Source organism: Rutilus rutilus (genome assembly GCF_951802725.1).
Source record: "Rutilus rutilus genome assembly, chromosome: 16".
NCBI classification, from domain to species: domain Eukaryota; kingdom Metazoa; phylum Chordata; class Actinopteri; order Cypriniformes; family Leuciscidae; genus Rutilus; species Rutilus rutilus.
Genome location: NC_140224.1, coordinates 7,123,542 through 7,145,652, shown reverse-complemented (window position 1 = coordinate 7,145,652; position 22,111 = coordinate 7,123,542). Strand labels below are relative to the sequence as shown.

Below are 22,111 nucleotides of genomic sequence, written 5' to 3'. Positions count from 1 at the left end.
CTGTTCCCAATTAGGCATTTAAAAGGCATTTTAGGCTCATTTTGAGCACAAAGTATGTGCTTTCCTCAAATAAAATGGAATTGTGCAAGTGAAATTGTGAAATTGATTTTTGTATTATTATTTATTCATATCAGGGTGTACTGAATGCGCTTTTGAATGGTCACCAATGGAGAAAGACTTGCCACCATAACTGTGTAGTTCCATTATCCACCAGCAGAGGCTAACTAGCAAAACCCATTGTAGAATGTTCTTTCACATGGCTTGCTCACACCTTTTTGACTACAGCGTTTAAATATAGCTCCATCTAATATAGCTGCTTACACACACCTCCATTCACAGCTGGCTTTGATAAGCGGCACACTGCGCTGATTGTGGTGAGCAACATCTGTAGAAACACATTCCTCTGAGAGTCTAAATCAGTTATTTCAAGCAGCGGGAATGTGAAAAAGCGGAAAAATCAAACAACCAACAATCTGAATACCAAATCAGTTCATTACAATTATGATTCATCATTCTGAATCTTGTGGAAAGAATCTGTTTGACTGCTGCTGGCTATAGTGATAAAGCACGTCGTTTGGTGATCCTTGGGTTTTTAAAGTTTGAATATAGGTGGGGAAGTTGAGTTTAAGAGAGAAATGTCTTTTCAGAGAGTTATTTATCCACACAGGGGGTGGCGTGAGCTAAATAGAGCATGCTGTTTTGGAGGCCGCAGCGTTTTATGGGCTGCTTGGAAATGCCCATGGTGGATTGTGTCATGTGGACTGTTGCACTGCTGCCACTGTGAGTGAAAACAGCAGTAAAAAAATATAGCAAGAGGTGTTTTGCCAATTGCAGTTAGTACTAAAAAGATGTTCAGGAGAATGTGCATCTACATCCTGAGAACCATGTTAGTTTAAAAAGTATAAGCTGATGTTCACATTAGGGCTGGGATGTATGATGGTGTATGTACCATGTGACAACGATTCATCAAATGTTATGCTATACCTTGTTTACATTATTTAAGAATTCAAAATTCTTGACTTCATAAACAATCTTTTCAACCACACAGTATCAGTATTTCGGTGTTACAAATATTCATATAATCACAGAAGTACTGGGATAACACTTTATATAAACACTGATGTCTATAGAAGTGATCAAAATAGAGTAAATCACCATTTGAAAGTAACATTGTTACGACACCAGTTGGCGACAAGTGACTGTTAAAATGTTTTATTTGTTATTGAATCATTCATTCAAAAAGAAATCTCATCCAGTAATGAAAAAATTTGTATGTTTAAGTGAGTCATTGAATCATTCTTTCGAACCGATTTTTTAAAAACAATTCATTCAGATTAAATAAACATGTTAAATAGACTGCAGCAATTAACATTTTGAGAACCTCTAGTAAATTACATTTAGCTTGGTTTAGTTGTAAAAAAAAAAAAATTGTGATTCTCAATTTATCCAGAATCGTGCAGCTCAGACAGACATATAGATAGATATATAGATAAATAGATAGATAGATAAATATATATATAGGTGAGGTTTCTACTGAACAGACTTAAGATGCTCAATGCTCAGTCACTAATGGATTTGGTATTGCTGTACCACTAGGTGTCACACTTAAAGGCTTTGTGTGTTGCTTTAAACTTTAAGGTGGTCTAAGGAGGAAAGTATCCTCACAGAGATGTTCACCAGTTATTCCAAGATAAATAATGTCCTTGCGTCCTTGTTTTAAAGGTTCGGCAAAATACGTGTGCAATAAATCGCCTCCATTTCATAGCTTTAAAATATGCGTTCTCATGCGCTTCATAAGTCACATGATTTAGCACATCTGGAGGCACGACATCTTGCACAACAAACAGCGCAAAAATATGCGACTCTACTGCTGTGTGTGACCGAACAGATGTTCGTGAGCTAACAAAAACAAAATGCACTCACGCACCCTGGCTCAATTCACAGCCCGGTTCACATGAAAGAAAGAAATTATGAAAGAAATTAATTACGGAGGCTAACAATTATTTCTAAACGGAGCTCTTAGGTCACACAGGCGTTTTTGCATGGAGGAAAAGCAGGAAGCTGCTCTGTTTTTCTACTACATACTTTGGATTGCAGCACCACCATGAACAGTGAGATGTAGCGGCAGCAATGGGACGTGATAATATCTTCTCATGTGAGGGCTGCAGCCAAAGAAGGCTTGATGATTATATTGAGATCTTAATGGAGAGGCAGAAGCTTTCCTGTGGCCCTCCAAACAGAGATGAGGCCTCCCGAGTGGCTCTGGATGTTTATTGCTGTTTGTGTTCCTATAAAAGTCACAGAGAACATACACGTGTGCTGTACATGCTTTGCCTTGTTATGTAGCAGAACACTGCTGTGTGCTCAGTGCTTCATTAAGAGCTCAGACATAGAAGAAGGAGACTGAATCAGTTTTTATATTGGTGGGAAATATCACTACTTAGGGCACTAAAGGAAAACAATTATTATTGTGGAAGGATTGAACAATTTTGACTTTATGCAATATTTTCAGCCAAAAGAATGAATAAACATTTCATTTTCATTTAATTTCATATTATTTTACCAGTTAAGCCCAAAGTATAGACCTTTTGTAGCCACACCCCTTTTCAGCTTGTCTTCCGGTTTGTATTTCCACAGCATGAAGGTAAGATCTCACGAATTTATGAATGAACCCCTAGTTTTAAATGTCTACTGACATTTTATGACATCCGCTTCAAACATTACAATGCTCATGATAACTTTTCGTCAACTCTACAATCCACTTCAGCAGCTATTTACTCTTCGACAGCGATGCCATAGAAATATACAGAGCTACCGCGAAAACCGAAGTTCAATCACAAAATTCTGAAGAATTTTGTTTCTCTGTTGCATAAATAAATAAATAATTTATTTTTATTTTATTTCATTACATGCATGTGAAATAACAACGCTAATGCATGAGCTCTAATTTCTCACTGCATTATTTGATCAGTTTATTGCAGTAACTCTAAATTAGTAAGAGTGTAACGATACCCTCATGTCACGATTCTATACATATCACAATTCTGAACTCACGATACGGTATTATTGAGATACTCAAAGACATATGGTAAAGGTTAACAAAAAATTAACTCTTGATTAAAATGCTAAATTTGGTATTACATTGGCGGTGGAAAGAATAGGCTTGGACTTGGTGCCGGTAACCCAATGCACAGGACAATAGAGACACTAGAATAAAAATATTCATGATTCTGAAGCTGAAAACAGAATTATTTTAGATGAATATGCTTGCACTTTGTCACTGACTAGAAATATTTAACATAATGTAGGCCACTTTTTACTGGGAACAGACCAAATTTGGCATTATCAGGACCCACAAATATTCCTCCATTGCATTATTATACATTATATTTAACATTATATATAGAAGTTTAATGTAGTACTGACACTGAAACTTGAATTTTTTTCACACACAGTAATTTTCATTTTGGGTGAACTATAAACAATACATATTGTCACTATTCACGATACATATTGTGGCATTTATTTATTGTAATATGTTTTGACATGATATATTGTTACACCCCTATAAATTGGTGATACATTTATGGAACTTTGAACTATAAAATCCTGTTGGAGCCCTAAAATTCCAACGTCCCTCACATCTGTTGTTATGGAAACGTTTCATTTGCTCCTCACACTGTAACAAAGTCATACTGGGAAGAAATTTATTTCTTGGGATCAAGAGGGCAAGTCCATTGTATCCAAAATCTGCCGACAAAAGAGCCAAAGATGTTCATTTGAAGGAAGGAACCTTAAATCCCCTCTCCGTCCACTGTGAGAGCATACTGGGCAGCGCACGCCAGCAGCCTAGCAGCTCTCCATGGAGACGAGGGCCCAGTCTGATGCAACAGAGCACTGGACAGGGTGATACTGGAAGAACGGAGCGCTCTGGACTGTTTTTACAGCTGCTGCCCCCCTTTAAGAGCAGGCCAGTGGGAGTTCTGTTCTCCTGTCCTCCTATAAATCTCTCCATACAGCAGCCTGAGATTTATTCAGCGCTCCAAGTTGGATTTGCCAAGACGGCTAGGAGTGAGGGTGAGTCAGAAATGTCAGCCAGGTTCTGGGTCATTGAATGTGAGAAGATGGCACGGTCCGGGCAGAGGGAACTCCAGCAAAGCACTGTTTAAAAGTCTATGTTTGACCCGAGTTTTGCTATTTTGAAGGCATTAAAAAAAATTTTTTTTAAAGGGATAGTTCACCCAAAAATAAAAATTCTATCATCATTTACTCACCATCATGTTGTTCCTAACCGTTATGAGTTTCTTTCTTCTGTTCAACTAAAAAGAAGATATATTGAAGACAGCTGACGGTAGCCATTGACTTCAATAGTAAGAAAAAATGAATACTATGGAAGTCAATTTAAATTTTGACTAGTACGATCACAGCGAAACTTTAAAATCTGCATTGTCGCTGCCGCTGACCCAGAGAGAGAGATGTTTAGGTATGAAACAGCTTCACAAACGCTTCACAGCTTTCCACACAGTATCATTATTTCCGTGTTTCCGTGGTTCTTGGTTTAAAAGTGTATAGTTCGGATATAAACACTGATGTCTACGTTAGCGATCAAAACAGTCACCTTTTAAAAGTAACTTTAAGCTTCAAATAAAGATTGTATCAATTACATCGTTAAACCAGTAGGTGGCAACATGAGTCACATGATAATGACAACATGGCAAATGTAATACGTCCAGATTACATTCATACTACACTTGGTAAGCACTTGATTTTCGGGGCCACCGGCTTTCGGATTTCAACCAAGGAGGGCCCACAGCAACAACTTGCAATGGGGCCCGGAAACCATAGCTAGCTACAGCCCTGCACACATTCATACTATATCGAACATACTTTTTAGTGGTTGTGAAGTAATTACATATTCAAAATAAGTACCTACCCAAGAGAGTATGTTATTTCGGACACAACCATGTACTTGTCATTGAATCATTCATTCAAGACATTCGCTCAAAAACGCTGATTCATTCAGTGATGAAACAAGTCTTTATGGTCACTAGTCACTGGGCCCTATTTTAACGATCGGTAACGCAAGTATCAAGCGCGAAACGCAAGTAACTTTGTGGGCGGGTCTTGGGCGCTGTTGCTATTATACCGGCGGGATAAATAACTCTTGCGCCTGACGCAAATCTAAAATGGGTTGGACTGAAGTAGCTTCATTATTCATAGGTGTGGTTTGGGCGTAACGTGAAATAAACCAATCAGAGCGACATCTCACATTCCCTTTAAGAGCAGGCGCGCTTGTTCCATGGCGGATTGCTATTATAACGGCGGATTTGCCAGGTGCGCTTCACAGCCGAGGAGACCGACGTTCTCGTCAGGGCCGTAAAACACAGAGAAGTGACATTGTATGGGGATGGGAGAAACCCACCCAAATTAGCTTCGGTTAAACAGGCGTATAATAATGTGGGTAAATGTGTAAACGTCGGTGTACAAAGTCAGTTGCGCTGGGTGCAAAATAGGGCCCAATGAATCATTCATTCAAATCGACAAATCAAATATATATATATTTTTTTTATAATTAATTATTAATAATGATTAATATTTTAATATTTCAGTAATATTTCTAATTATTAATAGCAATAATTAAATTAATTAAACAGACTGCAGCAAATAACATTATATCAGAACTAGTAGTAAATTACATATTATTTGTATAGTTGTCTATTCAAAATCATGGGAGAATCGTGTTTCGATATTTTAAACAAAGAAATTGTGATTCTTAATTTATCCAGAATAGTGTGCTCTATATGATCAACATTAGACAACATTTTTTATTTACTTACATTTTTATTTATTTTCATTTGCTGTTTAGTTTCTCAATACATTGTTGGTCTTAGAGTCCTGCAGGGATGACGACAAAACCTGGAAGACTAATTCGCCACTGGTTCTCTGAAAATGTTCCTATGGGTTTTTATAATAGTTTTTTTGAGTAAAATTTATGAGTAAGATATTGGTCTGTGGTAAACATAAGTTATAACTTGAAGATACTTGAATGTTTTTCTCTACAGCATAATTACTGTACATCCATATCGAAAATGCATATTTTATAGCTGCTATGTTTATTTTAAATAAGGTGCTGTATGTTTCAAGAAAATAGATAAGAATGTTCGGGATGTGAGTGTGTGCAGTTTATGTTGTAGAACAAAACGTCCAGTTATTGTCAAGTTTTAATTACATTTCTGTCAAATTACCCTGAGAGAGCTGACATTATTTTATTGCTTTAAAGGATAGTTTGAAGAATGATGATAACCAGACAGTTGACGGCAGCCATTGACTTCCATAGTATATATTTGTTAATGGCTACCGTCAACTGTTTGGTTACACAAATTCTTCTATTTGTATTCCTCCACTAACAAATTATTTTATGTTCAGCAGAAGAAAGAAACTCATACAGGTTTGGAACAAGTTTGAGGGTGAGTAAATGATGTCAAAGTTTTCACTATCCCTTTAATATCTGAACTGAAAGCAGTTTTTTTGTCTTCTATTTAAACTGATTATGTCTTTAATAATATAAAATCACATCAACCTCTAAAGTCAAAAGAGCAGCACTCGCAATCCATGTTGTTTTTGTAATATGATGCATTTATAAGGGAACCATGATATTCAACCAGAAAGAAAATGTAGGCCAAAAGATTGCATCGTGATTACATTGTAAAAAGTGGTTTCTGTGAGACAAAAGGGTTGACAAATAGCAGTGCTTAGTGATGTCAGTCCTAAAGGAGTTTTCAAGAAATATAACAAAGAAAAGCATTTTTTTCTTTTAGAATAACATGCACAGATGAATCATTCAAAACAAGGCCATGAACGTGCATTAACTAAATAAATATTGGATACATTTTGAATCCATGTTGACTTTAAAAGATCCAGCAACAAAATGTTGCTAATTTTAGAACGGGACATTTACTGGATCCTGCTAAGACACAACAAGAAGACATCATTCTGATTTAATGTCAACATACACACGCAGAAAGAGAACTCTGACAGAGACAAAGTCTTTCAAAGTAAATCAAAGCCAACATTTTTTGTGACAGTGCTGTGTGAGGGTCTGCGGAGTATCAGCCTGAGCTTTACGATGGCAAATGAGTGAAACAGACCGCGAGAGACTTCAGAGACCAAGATGAAAACTCCCTACGTCAGCTCAGACTCTGCAGAAAAGGAATGTGTCCTCAGGAGCCACATAAATATACTGCAAGCTGCATTTCCACTTTTAAAACACAAAGAAAGCACCTCTGGGCCGTTTCTAGTTCTTAGCATTCCAGTTAGGGCCCATCCGAAGGCAATGATGACTGCATTCGTTGTGATGGCTCTTTGGCCTATAGAGGCGAGAGATAATAGCACATAGCTGTGGGTGTTGGTCCCATCCCAAATGATCCAGGGTTCCAGAGACTCTTAGGAGCCTGTAAATGTGTCTGCAAAGTATCTGTCATTATTAAGCAGTCGAGGCCTAGAGATTACTAAGCACTTTCAGCCACCAAGGGACATGCCTAGCATACAGATTAAAATGTTTAATTGTTAGTAAACTTTTATATTTTTGGCAGAAAAAAAATATGTGCAAATGCTTGTTCCAAATGCTCATTGGATTTTTTTTTTTTTTTTTTACCCAAAAATAAAAAAAATACTTACCTATTATCTGCAGTTTCCAGATGAAATGAACACTATATAGTGGCAGTAAAACACCAACAACTTGTATGTATACAAATTATGATTACAGGGACAGATTATTGATTAATAAAGAATAATTTTTTGTGCAGTCCCTTGCATTATACTTTGTTATGACCTCAAAACACTTTTACCATAGAGCATGATTTGTAAACTAATACATTTTGGCGATTTCATCACAGTCAGCTCAATATGACTATTCTAACATTGTAAAATTGCTCGGTAGCGCACCTGGTACAGCATTGCACTTGCAAAGTTTGAGTGCTCAGGCACCCGTTAAACACGAGTCATGGCACTCAATAAAAGAGATTGAAGACTTGTAGAATCAAGCTAATGTGTTTTTACCTCACACTTGCTTTTGTTAACCTTATCAGTTAGGTTTAAGGTCAGGATTAATGTAGGTAGTAAGTTATTTTAAAATGTGATAGAGTATTAAACTTTTAGCGCTACTCACCAGACCTTTTATTTCTGAACTGCTGTGATACATGCAACAACCAGAGTAATAAAATGTTGCCAGATTCATGTTCATCTGTTTCGAATAAAACTAAACACACTTTTATACCACTCACTAGAAATTTCGTTTCAAAATGTGCAAGAAATGTAATACAATTTTGTAGCCAGACCACATTTTTCCAATGAACCTGGGACTGAAGACAGATGTAGATTTCACAAAATGTCATATTTCTCAAACGGCATGAAAACACATCGGAAATGCAAACACTTCAGTCAATGAGAATGCAACAGAAATATAAACATTAGTCAAGAAAAATGATCGTGGGTGATTTTTCATAATTAAGCTTCAATCATAATTGAATTCCTTCAATTGATTTTAAATATTTTACTTTGGTTCTTCTCAAAATTATTAACTTTTCTTTCTCTAGGTCATATCCCAAGACCGTTCAAGCTAGTTATTAAAAGCCTCTCATTAAGAAACCACAACTAGATCCAAATGAATTATCAAATTACAGAAATATTTAATATCTTCAATTTATTTCTAAAATACTAGAAAACATTGTATCTGCTCAATTGTGCTCCTTATAGCAAAAAAACAACAAAAACCAAAAGATATCTATGAAAAATTTCAGTCCGGTTTCAGGCCCCATCATGGCACAGAAACTGTGCTCATTACAATTTCCAATGACTTACTTCTAGCTTCTGACCAAGGCTGTATCTCAATACTAGTTCTACTTGATTTTAATGCTGTGTTCTACACTATAGATCATAAACAATCTTAGATTGACAAAAAAATTACACTGGGATTCAAGGACAGGCATTAAGGTGGTTCAGATCATATCTACAGTATCAGACCGTTGCCATTTTGTCTATTTAAAGATAACATCAGTAAATTATGGAGTGCCGCAAGGATCTGTGTTAGGCCCTCTGCTATTTTCAATATATATCACAACCAGATGAAATTATCCAAGTTGACAAAGTGTGTTAAAAATATAAAATATTGGATGACCAGTAATTTTCTTCAACTAAATTCCAATAAGACTGAGGTATTACTTATTGGAACAAAAAACTGTACACAGAACCTCTTAGAATACAATTTGCATTTAGAAGGATGTACTGTTACTTCATCCTCCACAGTAAAAGACCAGGGTGTTATATGACAGCAACTTGTCTTACGAAAAAGTAAAGTCAAGTTTTTACGATTCAACAGGAATGAGGCAATTATAATGTCAAATTGAACATTATGCAATATACTTTGTCTTGATGCACTGGGACGCATCATCGGTGATGTTCCCTGAGGTCCTCGGGTCTTTCAACATCAGACACCCTCTCCCAGGTGACCTGGCCAGGGTTGATCTGGCCTCAACCTGCATCCCAGTAGGAACTGCCCACGGATCAGCCCTCTCCCAAAGCCACCTAGTGTCATATGGACCTCTGTAAACTCAGAGTATGTCTTCCAGCCTTTGCCCGGCAAGTCTCCACCAGATCTTGGGCACTGTAAGTTCCAGCATGATCAGCTGTTTTGTGGCCTCAGAGCTAATGATCATGTCTGGCCGGAGTGATATTACATTATTGCAGTGTGCGGATGGAACTTCAATTGTTTGCCCAGGTCAGCTTTCAACAGTCAGTCAGAGGCTGTGTAGAGGAAGCCAGAGTTTCTCTCCAGCTTTCACAAAATGGATGGACTTTATGGTGACATGGCGGTTTTTGCTAGTATTTATTGCATTAGCTATACTATCAGCAGCTGCCTTGAGCACCTGGTTATAGCACCAGCAATAACGGCCTTCCCTTAAGGTCTTTGGGCACCTGCTGAGAAGATGTTCCAATGAGCCTTTACCTGGACACAGGGAGCAGGAGAGTGCTCTTGCCCCAGACATGGAGGTTTGCTGGAATTGGTAGTGTGCCATACACAGCCAGGACAGGTCAAGTCAAGTCACCTTCACTTATATAACGCTTTTAACAATATGAATTCTTTCAAAGCAGCTTTACAGTGATAATAGGAAATTACAGTAACAGAGACTGTTTTGGCTTTACAGCAGCTCTAGGATAAAGTTATTGCCCAGCTAAAGTTAGTTTTGATTGATTGATTCACTTCCTTTGCGAAAATCATTAGTTGTTAAAGGGTTAGTTCACCCAAAAATGAAAATTCTGTCAGTAATTACTCACCCTCATGTTGTTCCAACCCCGTAAGACCTTCGTTCATCTTCGGAACACAAATTAAGATATTTTTGATGAAATCTGAGAGCTGGCTCACTCCTCCATAGGCTTCTAAGACACTATAACTTGCTGGCCCAGAAAATGTATTAAAGCCTACGTGGTGACGTGCAACACAGACGCGTTACACTTAAACACTATGTGAAAAGACTCGAGGCCCAGAGAGAAGGAAATGAAAAGTGGAATAAAGTCGTTATTTTTGTTTTGTTTTTGCGCACAAAAAGTATTCTTGTCGCTTTATAAACTTAAGATTGAGCCACTGGAGTCACTTGGACTATATTAACGATGTCTTTAATACATTTTCTGGGCCAGCAAGTTATAGTGTCTTAGAAGCCTATGGAGGAGTGAGCCAGCTCTCAGATTTAATCAAAACTATCTTAATTTGTGTTCTGAAGATGAACGAAGGTCTTACGGGGTTGGAACAACATGAGGGAAAGTAATTACTGACAGAATTTTCATTTTTGGGTGAACTAACCCTTTAACTTAGGGACCGCTAACAAGACACCGTTCTAACAGAAAACCATCAACGTGCTCCGGCCGCCCATCCGCACAAAACAGTGCCTGGTGGCTCGAGAACGCACTCCCGGAAATAGGTTCCAAGGTGCAAACGATTATCAATTTTCTCTGCGCAACCTCTGCGCAAACACCGACGTCACGCACATGCGCATCACGTGTTCAGTCCATAGGTATGCACATTTAAATATATATGTGCGCAGGCGTGTAGTCCTTCTTTACAAATCAACCCTGAACAAACTACTTGTCTGGCCTTAAAAAATTATAATACAGAATTATTTATCGCATCCGCGTAGCCACGTGATGACCCTGAAAAGATAAAACAACAACGTCGACAAGGAACTTGACATGAAAGTAGTCTGCCTGCATGTTTGTCCAGGTGATCTTGCACTGATATATGCCTTCCCATTTTGTCCTTGCCTTAGCCCCACCACCCTACTAACTCGTTCCTCTTCCACACCTGCTTGAACTTCCTGCTGAATCAGGTGGTGACGATCTCCACTACTCAAGCTCCAGGTGAAACCCAACCACCTATGGAGAAATCCGCTGATCTTCCTCTCTAGAGATTCAGCTGTTGACAATGGGACTGCATAGACCAGCAAAGGCCACAAGACTCGTGTTAGAAAGCAGTGCTGGTAGATCTGCCAGCCAAGCCTGACTATTCTACCTTGCTAATCCTTTGTTGGCCTTGTGAATAACAGCAGTTATCTATTAGTGTGGAGTCTATTAGTGTGGAATCATAGAGCAAAACTCTTAATTGGCTTCTCCGTAATAGAGGGAATGGTCATTCCAAATAGTAAAATTCTCAAGTGATAAGTTTCTCCTGGCCTTGTAGAATCCATTTGCTTCCCAGGACAGATGTTGTTGTAATTTTCAGGTCATCCATGAATGCTCTTATCTGGGGCTGTCATACACCAGACTTTGTCAAGGGACCCCTGCACTCTACCTCGGCTGACTTGACCACCATGTTCATAGCAATAGCGAAAAGAACCACCAAAATAGTGCAACCTGTTATTCCTTTCTCAAGACTATGACAGCTTGATTTTTCTGAATCTGATGTGACCCTCACCCTGAATTTGCTGTAATAATCCAAGATCAGATCCTTGATCTTACAGGGAACATGGTGACGCTGTAACTCCTACTCAACCAGACCCTTAAGCATTTGGCAGGTAGAACAACAATGTTGTTGTGTTTTTGAATTTTTTTTTTTATTATTATTCATTTTATTTCAGTTTTAGTTTTAGTCAGTTTAGTACATCAAGCTAAACTAAGTTAAAATAAGACAACTAGTTGAATTAAAAAGAGTTTAAAAAGTTTATTAATTAACAAACAATTTGATTTATTTAATTCATTTTATTCACAGTAACAAAACTATTTTTATGGTTTTGGATTTAGTTTTTAGTTAAAGTTAACTATAATAACCCTGACTGTACAGCAATATTCATCTATGCAGTCACATAAATGATAATTTGATTTATTGGGAATTCAACAGGGAATTGTATGTTCACGTTAGGGCTGTAGTCAAGACCACCTTTGTCGAGTCCAAGACAAGTCCAAGACCAGGACTAGTCGAGTCCAAGTCAAGACCGAGTCCAAAGAGGTTCGAGTCCGAGTCAAGACCGAGTCCAAAGAGGTTCGAGTCCGAGTCAAGACCGAGTCCAGGACAGGAAAAAAAAAAGTCTGCTAAAAAAATATAGGCTATAGCCTATAGAAATTAAATCACTATGTAATAATGAAATAATGAATAATTTTAATTTTATTTAAAATAATTGACAAATTAAAAAAAAAAAAAAAAAAAAAAAATTATATAGGCCTAAAGGAGCACACACATTCGTTTCGACTGTCTGACTCTGATCAGCCTCACATTCTGTTCCTGTCAATCATACACGCGATGTCAACCAATTAAACTGCATGAGGGAAGGCCGAGCCAACTCACAGACACACACACACACACACACACACACTAGAGATGCGGATAAACCGCGGATCGGGCGGATGACGTGACGAAAAATAATATTTTAATTAAATTCAGGCGGGTGGCGGCTGAAGCAATCAAATGAAAAAAGTTTGCCACTAAGCAAACCTGCAAGTTATGAGCTGGGTTATTTTGTTTCGATATTAGCTATATTTTAAAACAGCCAGTCATTGGAGCCTAACGTTACCACTCGTGGAATAGGCAAAGAAAGAAAGGTAGGCCTAAGAAAAAAGTCGGAAACCTTTGCCCATTAATTAGATGTGCAAGGCAAGCAGGCTAGTTTTCGGGGTGTTATGGACAATCAAAAATGTGAATATTCACGTTGCACTAGCGGTGGACTTTCAGCGAGTTTATTTAAATATTTATTTTTTAAAGAGCCGTTTGTGAGTCAAAAGAGCCGGCTCTTTTCAGTGAGCTGATCAAACGAGCCCGTTCACGAAAAAGAGCCGGCTCTTTTCAGTGAGCTGAGTGAAACGAGCCGGCTCACGAAAAAGACCCGAAATGCCCATAGTCATTAAGTGGCCAGTGTTTCACTTTCCCTCCAATAATATTTTGTTTTAATATCGCGGCGACGTATGTGTGATTACTGGGAACATAATAAAGACTCCTGGACTCGGTCGAGACCAAAAGCCATATTTGGCAAGACCAGTGGCCGAGACCGAGACAAGTCCGAGTCCGAATACCAGCGAGTCCGAGACAAGTCCGAGACCATAGAAAAACGGTCTCGAGTCCGGACTCGAGTCCAAGACCGGACTCGAGTACTACAGCCCTAGTTCACGTACTTCTTTTTGTCAAAAGCTATCTGAATAAAGTGGATTAGTTTAGGGCCAGAACATTGTTTAATTCAATCCCCTAAACTACAAACATCTCCACTCCTCAACAATCACATACAACCAGTGGATCACTTTCATCGTGCAGCAGTGGTGGACCCAAAGTCAAGGCTGTTGGTTCAATCGCATGCTGTGCTATCGAGCTGACCGGAGCATGTTTTGTTCCAGAGCTGTTGCACAGGATCAACACTTTTTAACTGTTGTAATAAGCTGCAGACAGACTCGCAGGAAACAGCAGGTCCCTGAAGACCACACGGGCTAAGCCGGGCCTGGTGCAGTCCACATGTCAGAACCTTGCATGTGTTTTCCATCATTAATTAGCTGAGATGTTTGCTGCATGCCGTCACCAGATAACCGCAAACGATTATGTAACATTTTTGTCAGCGCAAGCAATGCCCCCGGTCGCTCGCCAACATAAACCATGCACAGGAATATGAATGGCCTTTGACTTGGGCCGTGACCCTGAAAACACATAGTTGGCACACATAAACTTGATCTGATGTTTGCTTGGAATGGCCAAGCTGTTGCTGTCATTGTTTGCATTCCGTCCTCTCGATTGCAGCATTAATACACGAACATGACTGTTGCCATAAGCTATTAAAACGTTACAGAGAAATTAAACACTTGTATAATTGTGCAACAAACGCTTGATTGACATTATGGCTTAGAAAATATGCAAGTTTCAAACATAATGCTCAGCAAAGTTACCCAGCAAGAAAGAATATGTTGCTATGACCTCTATGAAAGAGTGCAGCATTTGTAAAGAATTCTACCATTACAAAAAAAAGTTGCAAGTTCTTGGTTTACCAGTTACTTCCAATAATACATCCAAGTCATTCCAAAAAAATCACAGTAGCATCATGGTGTATGTCAAAACAGTGCTAATCGGATCCAAAAGACAATATTGTGGTACTTTTTGATACTTATTTTGTACTCTCTACAAAAGTTTGGGTTAAGGTCAAGGTTAAATTTATTTGTAAAGCCATTTAAAAACTTTATTTTATTTTTTTATGTTTTTGAAACAAAGTCTCTTATGCTCACCAGAAAGGCTGCATTAATTTGATAAAAAAATATATAGTAAAAATAGTAATACTGTGAAATATTATCACAATTTAATATAACAGTTTTCTATTTTAGTATATTTTACAATTTGATTTATTCCTGTGATGGTAAAACTGAATTCCCTTTCAAGAGAACTAGCATGAGTTGATTGACACTGTCTCACATTATTTTGGTAGTTAAAGTTTTGGGCGGGGTTTTTCTTGGAGCAGGTGGGTTTTGGCAAGCTTTTGGGCTGGAAATCGTTAACCCAATCTAGCAACACTGCTGGCTGTGTACACTGTCAACAGCTTCCATTAGGGACACTCTGCTCCCACCTGGTGCTCTTCGAGGAGGGCGCTCAGTCTGGCGTTCCCCATGGCACGGGTCCCGCTGCTGCCGAGACACGGTGGCGATCTACAGTAAGTAGAGGGGATAGAGACAGGCCTGGCCTTATCTCTGCCCTCACCTGCTAGATCCAGTACCTTCTCTCAGGGTTCGGAAGCACGCACTGCGGTTTCTTCCACCCTGGGTGAGGCACCGGTGCTACGATTATCTAGATCTGAGGAGTTGGATATTGTAAGCATCGATGCAGGAGATGTTGAGGACTCGTCACCTCACTGTCCTGCATTCGAGGAGCTGGTGGAGGTTGGACTAACACCGTTGCCTGATTAAACATCTAATGGCCAGCTGGGAAGCAGTATATTGAAAAAATATTAAAATGAGCAAATTCACATACATTCTAAGCCATAAACATCTTTAAAACATCTGCTAAATATTTTGACATCAGACAGGGAGCATTCTAAAAACTTATTTCAGATGTGAAAACAATACAAATACGACTTTTACATTTTCTGATGAAAAATGCTTTGTGGTTGCTGTGTTGTTGTGGGTGGTTGCTTACTTTTCCAAGTCAAACGAGTCAAAAATTATAAGTCAGATCACTTAGAAAAGCAATTGAGCACTCCTCAAAAAGCCACATGATTTAATCATTCATTTCCACATTCATTTTTCTGTAGCAAAATCATTTATTATTCTGTAGCAGTGGTTCAGGACGAGTTTCATGCCAAAGTTTAATAGGTACAATGCTACAAAGGAAGAACTGACTCGATACACAGTACTAGTGATCACATTTCTGATGATTCCAAAACAAATGAAGCAGCCCGGTGCAAACTCCTCATGAATATCCACTGTAAATATGATAATATTCCAACAAACATATTGTCAAACCAGAACTGATAAAATGAAGTGCAAGTTGTCCTCTTCTCACGATAACTTAAACAAAAGATGCCCTAAATCATGATAGCCAAAGCTGAGATACTAATAAAAGGATCCATCTGACCCCGAGGCCAAGATACTGCCAGGAATGATTATGTGAAGATATTTTAAAATGTTGTTTTGGAACCACATTGTTTATGGAGCGCTTTGATAGGACAAAGATTCCAGTGAAACGAGAGCAACGAGCAATACTTTTGAATGCTAAACAGTAGGTACATTTACATTATCTATTCATAATCAGACTGATGGCTCAATCAGATTGAACATCCTTCATATAAACATCTCAATCAATCTGATTGATCTTGACCTGAATCAAATGGGGTGTAAATGTTAAAGTCTGTATGAAATAGAAGTTGCAATAATCTTTTCTTCCCTATTGTGACATGTATAGTACACGTGTGCTATAGTACACATAGTACACAATGAGTGGGTAACGCATCTTCAGCAGAGCGTGTCTCAGATGAGGGACACCTGGTCTTACCTTTCTTTGACTTGGCACCAATCTTTAGCTTGGAAGGCCACGCAATCTGAGTATCTGTCTCCTCCATGACCTGTGGGGAAGAAAAGGATACACACGTTGAAAGGACCATATTCTACAACTTTTTCAGTCAATTCTACTTAAAAGTTTAGTGAAGGTTTCTGCACAAAAATAGTCATGTTTTGGGTTTTTTCACCATTCTCTACTCTCTCTCTCTCTCTCTCTCTCTCTCTCTGACAGGTCAGTTTTGCTACAGTACCTTTAAAAGTTCATATAAATGACTATTAAGTCTAGCTAAAATCAACATAAATGTCATAGGTCATGCTGTTGTTTATTTGGGTGGGCCTGATACTGGTGAGCAGCTGCATACTGAGTAGTTGTTGATATGCAAATGTGGACTATCATGTTAATGTGCTTATGGTTGTCATTTGCACAACTAGGGATGTCAAATGTACGCTGGACATTTTTTGGACAATTATTTGTGCAGGGATTGTGAATGTTAGAGTATGTAACACTACACTACAGTACACTACAAGTCTCTTATGCTCACCAAGGCTACATTTATTCGATCAAATATACACAGAATATATATAAAATATAAACAGTAATATTGTAAAATATACTTAAAATAACTGTTTTCTATTTGAATATATTTTAAAATGTAATTTATTCCTGTGATGCAAAGCTGAATTTTCTTCAGTTTCACATGATCCTTCAGAATCAATTCTAATATGCTGATTTAGTGCTTTTTATTCCAAACGTTTGAGTGTTTGAGTATGTATCCATGATTCATACTCTTATTCTATGATACTTGCAAAAAGGTACATCTATATAATTGCATCTTAACTATCATCATCCAACTATTATGATAAAACTGCTGTATGTATAGCACTGTTGTTGGTCTTCCCTTCCTCACCATGGTAACGTAACGGTCAACATCAGAAATTGGGCCAGCCGTGGTAATCCACATTCCAATAAGCTGATGTTGGTCATCTGAATAAAATGTCAAGAGCATGTCTGCTGAATATGTTACTAATGATAAACCACTAATTACTTACAACATCAAAGTAGAGCCAAGAAAAGATAATATTTTCACAGTACTGGACGTGAGAGGAGTTTTTGACCTTTCTTTGAGATTTAGATGACAAGAAAAAGAAAACAACACGCATATACAGGTAATTCATAATCAAAATATTTATCCCTCAACCTTAACAACGCTGATGATGCTTTGGGAATTTTATTTGGACAAATTGAGCAGTAACTCTTTATTTAATTTGGTTTACTATTGAAATACCAGTGCATGTAAGACAGTAAAAGGAAAAATGTTAAAGATTTCGTTTTTGGATTAGGTTTTAGGCTTTGGTTCTGCATATCAAATGTGTCTGTGATACATTTAGCTGTCGTCAAATGTATCAACGTGTCCTGTGTGAACGATCCCTGAAGACACTAGGGGACAGATGTTTCATGTCCTTTCAGAAATCATTATAATATGCTGATTTGCTGCTTATAAACATTTATGATGTCGAAAACTGTTGTGCTGCTTAATATTTATTGTGGAAACCATGATACATTTGTAACATTATAAATCCCAATCCCATATCATATGGATTACTTTTAGGCTGTCCTTATGCGCTTTTCAGAGCATTGAAGTTTTGGTCAGCTACACTTGCATTGAGTGGACCTACTGCTTTTCGTCTATTGAAGCATTGAAGCATCTTTAAGCATTGAACTTAAAATGTTAATAAATCCAGTAGGAATGTAACAGAATTACAAATTGAAATTAACTCATGAACACCAAGTCACCATTTTTTTCTCCAAATAACATCAATCCCCAACATAAAATGGTACGTAATTTAATCAGTTGAAACCACCCATGTTATGATCCATATCGCTCTGCCACATATGTTGTGCAGTAAGAGTAATATAATACCACCACCTAATTACAATATCTCATCAAAGAGCAAAAAGTCAAAAATCTCAGGAAACCGAAGATCTATAAATGGAAAATACCCCTCCGAATATTTTCAGTATTACAAACGGAGCATGTAAAAGCCCGCAGCCATTGGGAGAGAGCTACGACCTGAACAGGATGCGAGGGCCAGTAAAGTGCTTGTGAAAGTCATTGTGTATATCTAGTGATTTCAGCAGTGGCCGGTACAGTCCTGTAGGGTCATTGATTAAAGTTGCTGTCTGGATAATTACAGAGGTCTTGAGATATTACAGACGACTCTGAGGTGTCTTCCTCAAGTTAAAAGCAAACAAGCTGATGTCACTTCTGGGCAGTAGGCATTTCCCAGGGCTCTTACTAGCAGATGTCTCCTCTGGCTGTGATCCAAAAAGCTAGTGAGCTGCCTCCATAGACAGCATTTGAAGTCATCACAAGCACTCAGGATGCGAAGACTGGTCAAAAGGGTTGGCACTAAACTGCTTTATTATGCCTTCTAAGAAGCCTACTTTTGGCTGAAATCATTGGAAATACAGGTGTCTACCTTTATTTTTTGCAAAACTCCACAGACCTACAATTGACTGTTTCCAGCTAAAATAAGCACTAGTGGCAAAACAGCAACAACTTTCTTACCTTTTCACAAGGTAAAGGATAAAACTGAACATGCCAGTAGTGCCACTCACTAGATATTTCACCTTAAAAGTGTCGTAAACCGTGCAAGTAGCAAACACAATTTGCAGTGAGCAGCATGTATTCTTCACGGAGAATGCAAATCCAAAGCGAAATCAAAGATGATTGACAAGGTGGGAGAAATCATGATTAAAAATCAAATCATATTTTAACTTATTGCTATTAAAACGATAAGTATCACACTGTTAGCATAGAAACATGCTTGAAATCAGTTTTGATTGGAGAAAATGTGTGAGCAGCGCTACTTGAATGATGCATAGTTGTTGCCTATGAACTGTTTTCAAAAATGCTACTTAAAGGGACAGTTCACCCAAAAATGAAAATCAGCCCATGATTTACTCACCCTCAAGTCATCCTAGAGGGTTAATAAAGGCCTTCTGAAGCGAAGCGATGCGTTCATGTAAGAAAAATATTCAAATTTAAAACTTTATCGACTCAAATAGCTTCCGGCACACGGCCTATGCAAGTCGAATTACGCCAAAAGAGTAACATTTTACGCTGTATGACGTAGGATGTAGGAGTAGCGTAAGCTTTGACGCCTCTCAGGGCTGGGCAACAAACTCAAGCTCCTCCAACATTTCTCTTTAAAAATTCTCGTTTTAGACTACTAATTCGTGACTGGTGTTTTGTTTTGCTCTATCCTCTGCGCTTCCGCGTTCATCATTACGTTGTACGTCAAGGTCAAATGTTACTTTTTCGCAATAAATGGGTTAGGGTTAGGGTGTGATGCGTACGGCCGTCTGCCGCAAGCTAGTTATTTTAGTCGATAAAGTTTTAAATATGGATATTTTTCTTACACAAACGCATCACTTCACTTCAGAAGGCCTTTATTAACCCACCAGAGCCGCGTGGAGCACTTTTATCATGGATGGATGAACTTTGATGGACTTCAAAACAGAAACAGCCATTCACTGCCATTATAAAGCATGGAAGAGCCAGGATTTTTTTTTTTCATATAACTCCGATTGTATTTGTCTGAAAGAAGAATGTCACATACTGTACACCTTGGATGGCTTGAGGGTGAGTAAATCATGGGCTAATATTCATTTTTGGGTGAACTATCCCTTTAAGAAGGCAGCTGACATCAAGACAGTACACTAGGCTTTGGAACAGTGTGTTGAATGCATATGGTGTCTCTTTATGTCTCATACTTATCTTTTAAGGTTCTTTATCAATTGCGACTGTGAAGAGTTCTGTTAGCTCTTTGTTATGGACTCACTCAGAGAACTCTGGCTGGCGTCCTACTATCTAACAATGACCCACGTAAATGCTTCTGTGAATGCTGTTTTTGGCAAAGCTGTGCCCGCCTGAAAGACGTTTTCAAACAGACCACACACAGCTCCTGAAAACTTACACAGCCAAAACATTTTACATGTTACTGGACACCGCCGTTAACAGGTCTAATGTTCTTACAAATTAAATGGGCTGTTAATTTAACAAGCTCTGAATTCATAGTCAACTCTGGTCGCCCACAGATACTCTCAAAGATATTTAGAGCCAAAATAAATTTCTGATTTATTCTATGAATTTATAGCCTACATTTAGATGTGAATTTACAGGCGATGACAAACGTGCAAAGAGCCTAAGATGTCTTTTGATTTGCTAAAATATGAATAAACAGTTCACAGCAACATATTTGAATGAATAAAATCATATTAATAAAAGCCTTAATTCAATCTGCTCGTCATGTAAAGTGATTGAGTCCCTTCAGAGAATTTGGACTAAACCACTCCAATCATATGTTTTTTTTTTTTTGAAACATCAAAGTGGACAGAAATCTCTCAGATTTCATCAAAAAGATCTTCATTTGTGTTCCAAAGATGAACGAAGGTCTTACGGGCTTGGAACAACATGAGGCTGAGTAATTGATGACAGAACAAATCTGCAACCTACAATGCAGAGCAACCTACAACCAAACCTGAACATTTATGCCAAATATTATAATTATGCCAAATAATTATTAAAATTAAAATTTGATGGGAAAACCCCCACAGAAAGATAATACAATCCATTATTGTTGAATAGAAAAACGTCTTTTGAAGTCAATATAGTTTCCATATAACTGATCAGCATATCACCTTCTGGCCTTCAGTCCACAGAAATCCAATATGCAAAGTGTTCCACCAAACTCTATTAAATATTATGAGTAGATATTTACATAAAACGAAGGCTGAAGATTTTTTAAATGTGTTGGAAACATACAAAATTGGACCTCTGAGAAAAAGCTTGAAAATCATTTGTGTACACCATGTGCCAGACTAAGACATGTTTTGGAGAGAGAGAAAAAAGACTGCGTAATAAATTAAGCCATGTGATTATGTTTATGGTGCGAGCACAATCCTGCTGCGCTCCACCGTGAGAATGGACAAAATGATGCAAGACTGTGTTTGCCACCTGTTTCCTGCCCCAGTACCGCTGTGCTGTGCCACAGGTGTTCGGCAAGGAATTGAGGGCCTTAGGACCAGACTCAAATTGGGACTTAGTTCACATAAACAGCTTTAAGTGTCATTATAAAATGTGAGGGGCCTTCTATTGACTCAGCTGAGGCTCTGAAGTGTGTTTGGTTCATTGGGTCGGGGTGACATTGTTCCTGTTTTTTATCAAAGTTTGGGTACGTAGGGAGCATGAACTTACACAAGTGTGAGGGACACGTGATACAAATTCAGCCCGGCATCGAACATGCTATGACAAGCCTTTTCCAGAGTCACATGGAAAGGGAGGAAATGCCTCAAACTGTTTCTACTGCAGAGGCCGGAACTGTATAATATCACCCTGTTTTTCTTGATCTCCTCAAAAATTGCTATCTTTGAAGATTCCCTTCCATAAATAGAAAGGATCGGGGGAGTTGAAAAACAAACCATGGTGCTCGATTCATGCTCAGTAAAAACAAAAGCCCATCTTACTGTTCAGGAAAAGAAACGATTTGATTACCTTTCAGCTGTTTAATCGACCCTATGTAGCTCCGCCCCTTTTAAGCGCTTTTC

General features: G+C 38.2%; 1 protein-coding gene across 2 annotated transcripts in view; it reads right to left on the bottom strand.

Annotated features, from left to right (window-relative positions):
• Positions 1-22,111, bottom strand: part of bicc1 (BicC family RNA binding protein 1) — a 102,022-nt gene that overhangs the window by 47,325 nt on the left and 32,586 nt on the right. For both annotated transcript variants that reach the window (XM_084434879.1, XM_084434880.1), the window contains exon 3: positions 16,496-16,565. In XM_084434879.1, the coding sequence (XP_084291005.1) occupies positions 16,496-16,565 (70 nt within the window). The remainder of the gene's footprint in view (positions 1-16,495; positions 16,566-22,111) is intronic.